The 7,382-nt window shown below is 39.0% G+C and overlaps 1 protein-coding gene across 4 annotated transcripts in view; it reads left to right on the forward strand.

Moving 5' to 3' along the window:
- Nucleotides 1-6,282, forward strand: part of TMEM39A (transmembrane protein 39A) — a 33,349-nt gene extending 27,067 nt beyond the window's left edge. For 2 of the 4 annotated variants that reach the window (XM_074404321.1, XM_074404320.1), the window contains exons 7-9: nt 420-607; nt 2,491-2,611; nt 5,800-6,282. In XM_074404321.1, coding sequence (XP_074260422.1) covers nt 420-607; nt 2,491-2,611; nt 5,800-6,033 — 543 coding nt within the window. In that variant the 3' untranslated portion in view covers nt 6,034-6,282. Of the gene's footprint in view, nt 1-419; nt 608-1,452; nt 2,612-5,799 lie in introns of those variants that run through there. The other 2 variants (XR_012518777.1, XM_074404322.1) reach the window with 2 other exon arrangements.
- Nucleotides 6,283-7,382: the final 1,100 nt, after the last annotated feature.

Below are 7,382 nucleotides of genomic sequence, written 5' to 3' on the forward strand. Positions count from 1 at the left end.
ATCAGGAGTTTCCTTGAATTTAACATTTATCTAAACTTCAATTTACTTCAGTAGAAAAGAAAAATGGTCTGGATGTCACTTGGGCCCAAAATCTTTTGGGACATTTTAGTGCCCTTTCTTTACCCATTCAGAAGTACTTCTACAGCTGGAATGGTCCTTCAGAGAATACTCAGTTCTTCTAGAAAGGAGACACTTAAAATATAATTGCCTCTCCCTCCCAGCCCTAACTCATACAGCCAGAAAGTCAGGTTGAAGGATTGTGGAGGACTCTGCTCTTGAACTTTCTGCACGGACAGCAGGACCACGAGAGCATGTGTGACTCAGTGTGGCATTTGTCTGCAGGGCGTATGTACACGCACCCATCCCTGCCTCTTTTTACCAGTGCATGGATCATTTTTCTTTCTTCTGATCTCTTCCAGAGTACCCAGTACTATGACATGCGCTGGTCATGCGAGCACCTCATTATGGTGTGGATCAATGCTTTTGTCATGCTCACCACGCAACTGTTGCCATCCAAATACTGTGATTTGCTACATAAATCAGCTGCTCACCTGGGCAAGTGGCAGAAGCTGGAACATGGGTCCTACAGTAATGCTCCACAGCACATGTGAGTAAGCTAGAGGGTAAAACCATGTAACACTTTCTACATGCTGCTGATCATGTTTATTTGCTTTGTATGTCATTCTCGTTCTTGGCTTTGAACATTTAATTTTTAATTTTTGTCTTACATGGATGCTTATCATCATGCTAAACTGAACGCAAGGGACATTAACTCATTTCCACCCCCACCCCCAGCTCCTCCTTAAATGCGTTCTACCTTTCAGCTGCCCTTTACAGTGTGTAATTTGTCTCCCAAGCAGTGTACTTGGAGTTCTCTTTCAGCCTTATCCATTTGCCCAAATTCAGAGAGTCATATGTTTTATTTCTTTTTAGAAGACTCTAAGATTTGTCTTCTCATCTTCATTGCCACAGCTGAGTAGTTGGTGGCTACTCATCTCACACCTGGAATTTGCTTCTCTCATTTTTTCTTTCTAATACATGCAGTTTTGTTCTAGTAATTTTCCTTGACTGTACTTTTTTACTATTTTCCCTCTAAACTCTCTACTGAATATTCCCCTGCTTCTCCTGTATTTGAGAACTATGCCTGATTGTGAGTTCCTTGGAATAATTTTTCTCATTGTGTCCCCTTATCAGTCATTACTCCACATTGCCCCTATGATTGAAAATGGCTAACATTAGGACTGTTTTATTCTGTCACTTCTGAGTCCTTCATCATACTTTTCTTTCAGACCCCAACCATCTTCATCTTCCTCCTTTTATAATTGAACATTTCACAAATTTCATCTCCTAGAAATTTTTCCCTAGTTAAGTGGGACAGATTGAGGTGACCTTCCCTTTGCCTCTCCCACTGAGAGTTCTCCCTTCAATTATCTGCCTTGATGTCTGATACAGATTAGCACAGGCCTTCAAGCCCAGGAACTGAAAGAGATTGGGCCAGGCTGAAAAGAAACCCGACTGTGGGCAAAGGACAGATTTCAATAAAAATTGAAAATACAAACCACAGTACTAGTACTGTACATCTTCAGGCTACTGATGGCACATGGCCATGAGGTGTATCATCACTTTAATGCTGGTAAGTGTGAGCAAGGCCGGTGGAACATTTTCTGAACTGGGAAAGGTTCAGGGTGCTAGAATTTTTTTTTTTTTTTAAATAACATATCTAAACTGCCTCCCAGTTCTTATCCTTGGAAACTAACCTTTCCAAAATCAGGAAGAGATGAATTAACTTAGATTTTTTTTTTTAAAGCTTAACCTGAAGATCCCTATCCCCACCCAAACTCCATTATGCTGGAAAGAATGAAGCTATTTCTTTGGTAATTTCTTTTCTCCCAGAGAAACCCGTATAAAAATAAACCAAGAAAGCAGTGAAAAGCCTGTGTATGTGGTGTGTCTCTGTTCTACTGTATACCTTCTTACAGTTGTGAGGTATTTGAATTGTGTGATAAGCAGACTGATTTTCTGTAGTTTTTTGGGATGTAATTCTGCAGTAAATGTTATTCTGGTTTGACAATGTGCTAATTTCTCCACTACTCTTATTACCATCAGCTTTCTTTTCTTGTTTGTTCCCTTTAGCATTTCTAGCAGTAGACTCTGCTCACTTGGGATGGAGATGACAGTCCACCTGCTTACACACTATTTTCTAGCTTACACATTTATGTCTGGTCATTCTTCTTAAGCCTCTGAAGTCCTTTGACATTGAGTTAACTGTTTTTTTTTTGCAACCTCTGTGTACTCTATAGCAATGAAATTAAAGTAACAAATCCTTTCCAAAACTACTCCAGTTTGACCATGGAATTAATGTATTTTCAGAATTCAGGCAGATGAAGCCCTGGGTATTTAATTCCTTCCATAAAAACATAGCTGGCCTTACCAGATACTATCTTATCTGTAACTGCCAATATGCTAACATTGCATTTCTTTCTCCCTTAGTTGGTCAGAAAATACAATATGGCCTCAAGGGGTGCTGGTGCGGCACAGCAGATGTTTATATAGAGCCATGGGGCCTTACAACGTTGCAGTGCCTTCAGATGTATCCCATGCCCGCTTTTATGCAAGTACCACTTATTTATTTTCAAACATAAGCTTAGGGGTAAGTGTTAGGAAGCCACTCCATGTGGAAGCGCATAGCATAGTGTGTAGCACATACTAGGAAATTATTACATGGTTATTATTGCTGCTAGCATAACAGTGGTCCCTGTACTTTGGAAATGTATTCTGAAGGGCAGTTTGAAGGTCATGTATAATTATTCCAGTTTCAATAGCTTAGCTGGTTTCTCTAGTTACATTGGTATTTGTTGAATCTAGTATTACTTGAAACAAGTAGGCAGTTATCTGAGACTCCTTTTTCATCTTACCATTTTTATTTTGTAAGAGTTTGGTTTAGTGGTATTCTTAAGATATATTGTATTTGTGTATCCACAGGTGATATTTGTGATATCGACGAGTATTAATAGTGTGGTGGTTTCATTTTTAGGTATTTGCCGTGTATACATACTGTCTCTTTAAAAGGCCTTAGTTTCCTCTTTGGAAGTCAGGCAAATGCCATGAAAAGGAAAAAGCTTAAAAGTTAAAAAAGGAAAAAGCAAAACTTAGCTTCTGTTCCATTGAACTCATGCCTTTGGTTGTGATCTATTTGGTCTTTCAGCCTTCCAGAAAATTGTCTGTACAAGGCAAAAGTATATACTTAAAAAGAAAGGCCAGCTGACCAATGGGAGTGGGGAAATGTGGGTGCCTGCAGGAGACTGTTTATAGTAAAAATGCCCAAAGTACAGAGCATTGCTTTTTGAAGAGCGATCATATTCTAAACAAGAATTGGAGATCTTTTTTTGGGAGATGGAGTCTCACTCTGTTGCCTAGGCTGGAGTGCAGTGGCAGGATCTTGGCTTACTGCAACCTCTACCTCTCAGTTTCAGTGATCCTCCTGTTCAGCCCCCACTGGTAGCTGGGATTACAAGTATGTGCCACCATACCCAGCTAATATTTGTATTTTTAGTAGAGGTGGGATTTCGCCATGTTGTCCAGGCTGGTCTCAAACTCCTGACCTCAGGTGATACATCCACCTCAGCCTCCCACAGTGCTGGGATTACAGGTGTGAGCCACCACCCCCAGCCAAAAATTGGAGATCTTTTTTAAGATACTTGCATCTCTTTCTTCCTCTGTCCTTCCCAGATGAAGGAAGGTACATGGACTTTCTGGTTATGCAGGTGTTTGTTACTGAGGGACACTTCAATTAAATATTGGAAACTTGCACCAGGGCATGATGCTTATAGTTACCATTGTAGGGGAATGCAGGATGGGGCAGGTTGGGAGGAACATGGGGAAGGTGAAGGGCCCTTGAATGAGAGAACGACAAGCATCTCCTCCTTGACGTCAATGGAATTGCCTTTAGGAAGAGGAATGGACTCAAGTCAAAGTACATGAGCATTTGATTTCTATATAGAATATTTAATTCAGCCAGCTGAATTCTCTAGGCCATTAATGACTTCTGTTGGTCCTTGCTGTCTCCTTGAGACCTATGATAACCAAATAGTTCGTTAGAATTTTGTGCTTGAAAATTAAGTATTTTCCTTGCTAGTTTTGGGCAGTGGAAAAATCAGGTGGAATCCATGGAAAAAAGATTAGGCAAGTTGATTTATTACTGATTTTGCAGAACAGGATAGATAGTTAAATCAGTGCTTCTTGAAGTGATCCATGGGCCGCCTACATAGAAATCACCTATCACCTAGCCTATTTTTAAAAATCACTATTTTGGGCCGGGTGCGGTGGCTCACGCCTGTAATCCCAACACTTTGGGAGGCCGAGGAGGGTGGATCACGAGGTCAAGAGATCGAGACCATCCTGGTCAACATGGTGAAACCCAGTCTCTACTAAAAATACAAAAAAAATTAGCTGGGCATGGTGGCGCGTGCCTGTAATCCCAGCCACTCAGGAGGCTGAGGCAGGAGAATTGCCTGAACCCAGGAGGCAGAGGTTGCAGTGAGTCGAGATCGCGCCATTGCACTCCAGCCTGGGTAACGAGTGAAACTCTGTCTCAAAAAAAAAAAAAAAAAAAAAAAAATCACTATTTTAAAAAAGTGATTCAGGGCCCTTATGTCAGAATTCTGAACCACCATAATCTCTGGATCATCTCAGGAATTTGCAGCATTTGTGGATTTGGAAATGATTGTTAGGCACACTGAAGTTTCAGAACAGTCACTTAAAATGTGCCTATTACTTATAGCTGTCAAACTCCAGGTTAAACATTTTCTTTTTCTTGAACCTGGAAACTTTTTAAAGCTGTCATGATAATTTGGCTTTGTTCTGAGGTGTAAACTCTGAGATCTAAATTCCATCTAAATTAGTTCTTTTAGATCTGATTACTGCTGTTAATACACCCTTATCTTCATCTAAATTTAGGATTTGATTGGTTAAGCTGAATTGTTAATGTTCCTTTGCAACTTGTGGCCTGTATCTGTATTCATAATAACTTTGTATTAGAAAATCAGAATTTGGCCTTTTAAAGTGGAGAATTTAGTGGGAGTAAATACAGTAGTAAACCCTATTTTTAGTCTAATTCTGACTCATTTTTCCTTCCTTCCTCCTTATCCTGTCTTTGTGCACCCTAATTCTCAGTATCCAGAAAAAAAAATAAGTAATTGAACAGCACAGGTATATGGTGTAGAGGATTTCAGTCAGTGACCATCGTGGATAAACAGTTTAAGGAAAAATTAAGAAACTGTTGTATTGATATTCAACTTGTAACCTCTCTTTTCCCAAAATTTGTCTAGTGTTGGTATTTATGTCTTAGTTTACAAGCCAAGAATGGTTTTTATATTTCTAAATGGTTACATAAGTACCTATATAATGTCCTTAATTTTGCCTCTTGACTTATAAAGCCTAAAATATTTCCTAATTGGTCCTTTATCTAACCTCTGTCTTAGATAAATATACTTTTGTGTTATCCTAAATAAAATATATACCTAAGATACAATCTAAGAAAAATATAAGTAGTTTTCTTTTGGGCATAATCTCTTTTCATGTTTCAGGGGCATTGAAATAAAATTTATTTCATTATTTCTTGAGCAAAAAGAAAAAGGTTTTGATCTTTACAGCAAGAAATAGTCTGATTGATATTAAACAGATTTGTTATTATATATGGGACTCTGTAAATATTAAATTATTTTAGAAAAATAAATGCAAGAATAACTACAGCCATTACTTTTCTATGAAATAACGTTTTGCTTTTTAACTTCCTTACAGTTCTTATTTCATCGACCATTAAGGCTGTTAAATCTACTTATCCTTATTGAGGGCAGTGTCGTCTTCTACCAGCTTTATTCCTTGCTGCGGTCGGAGAAGTGGAACCACACACTTTCCATGGCTCTCATCCTTTTCTGCAACTACTATGTTTTATTTAAACTTCTCCGGGACAGAATAGTATTAGGCAGGGCATACTCCTACCCACTCAACAGTTATGAACTCAAGGCAAATTAAGCTACCTCTCAACAATGAGAGAGAACTCAGATAAAAATATTTTCATACGTTCTATTTTTTTCTTGTGATTTTTATAAATATTTAAGATATTTTATATTTTGTATACGATTATGTTTTGAAAGTCGGGAAGGGTAAGGGATATTAAATGTATGCGTAAACAAGGTAATGTGATCTTTCATGTGTTAGTATATTTGAATAATATACTTATGAGAGGTATGCCTGTTCAGTAAAGAGATTGATTTGTTTGTATGGCTCTGGAATAACTCCTTCGTTTATGAACACATCTCATGTATTACTTGACACAGTACCTTTGGTGTGACTGCTTTCCTTTCAGTCCTCATTATCTTTAACCCTCAGCTGGCCAGTAATTACTGCTAAAGAAAGGGAGATTGGCCAGGTGCGGTGACTCACGCCTGTAATCCCTGCACTTTGGGATCCTCGTAGATCACTAGATTAGGAGTTCAAGACCAGCCTGGCTAACATGGTCAAATCCCGTCTCTACTAAAAATACAAAAAAATTAGCTGGGCATAGTGGTGGGCACCTGTTATCCTAGCTACTTGGGTAGGCTGAGGCAGGAGAATTGCTTGAACTCGGGAGGCTGCAGTGAGCCAAAATCGCGCTTATTGCACTCCAGCCTGGGCGACCATGCGATACTCTGTCTCAAAAAAAAAAAAAAAAAAGAGGAAGGGAGATGAATGGAGTTGCCTACCAACATCCATTCTCTTTTAATTCACCTAATAGTATTGGAATACATTGGGAAAAGAGTGGGTTAAAGTCCTAGGTGGGGTTCTCTTTGTTGCCTACTAGGTGGAAGCAGTAGGCTTCCTTTCTAAGATAGGGACTCAGCTGATCTGTTTTACCCTGTGACATGTAAATATACTTTTGAATAAGCTACTATTCCTGAGGCTCAGGGTTTTGCTGCCACTTTTCCTGTTTTTCCACTTCTGCGTCCGAAGATTTTCCTTTTAGTTGTTTGAAATAATACTTTGCAAGACAGAAAGTCTTTAGACTGCCCGCATTCATGAAGGAGATGATGTATGGCTGGATAAGTAGGAGAAGCTAAGTGCAAATGCTATGTGGGATAGAGTATGAGTAGGTTGAAAACTCCACATAACTGGGAGAACGGGCAAGTCCTCAGCTGAACAATCTTGGATGTAGTCTAGCAGCAACCCACCTACAATGGCATTATGTTTGGAGTTAAGAGGGGAAGTGAAATACGTGAATTATTTACTGCCTTGTATTCAGATAATTTATATCCAAAATTTTTGTTTTAAATTTCATACTCCAGAACTTTCATGTTTATGGGTATTAGCCCTTTAAGTTATGGAAGGTGATATACTTAGCCCAT

The sequence above is a fragment of the Saimiri boliviensis genome, chromosome 8 (assembly GCF_048565385.1).
Source record: "Saimiri boliviensis isolate mSaiBol1 chromosome 8, mSaiBol1.pri, whole genome shotgun sequence".
Taxonomy (NCBI): Eukaryota; Metazoa; Chordata; class Mammalia; order Primates; family Cebidae; genus Saimiri; species Saimiri boliviensis.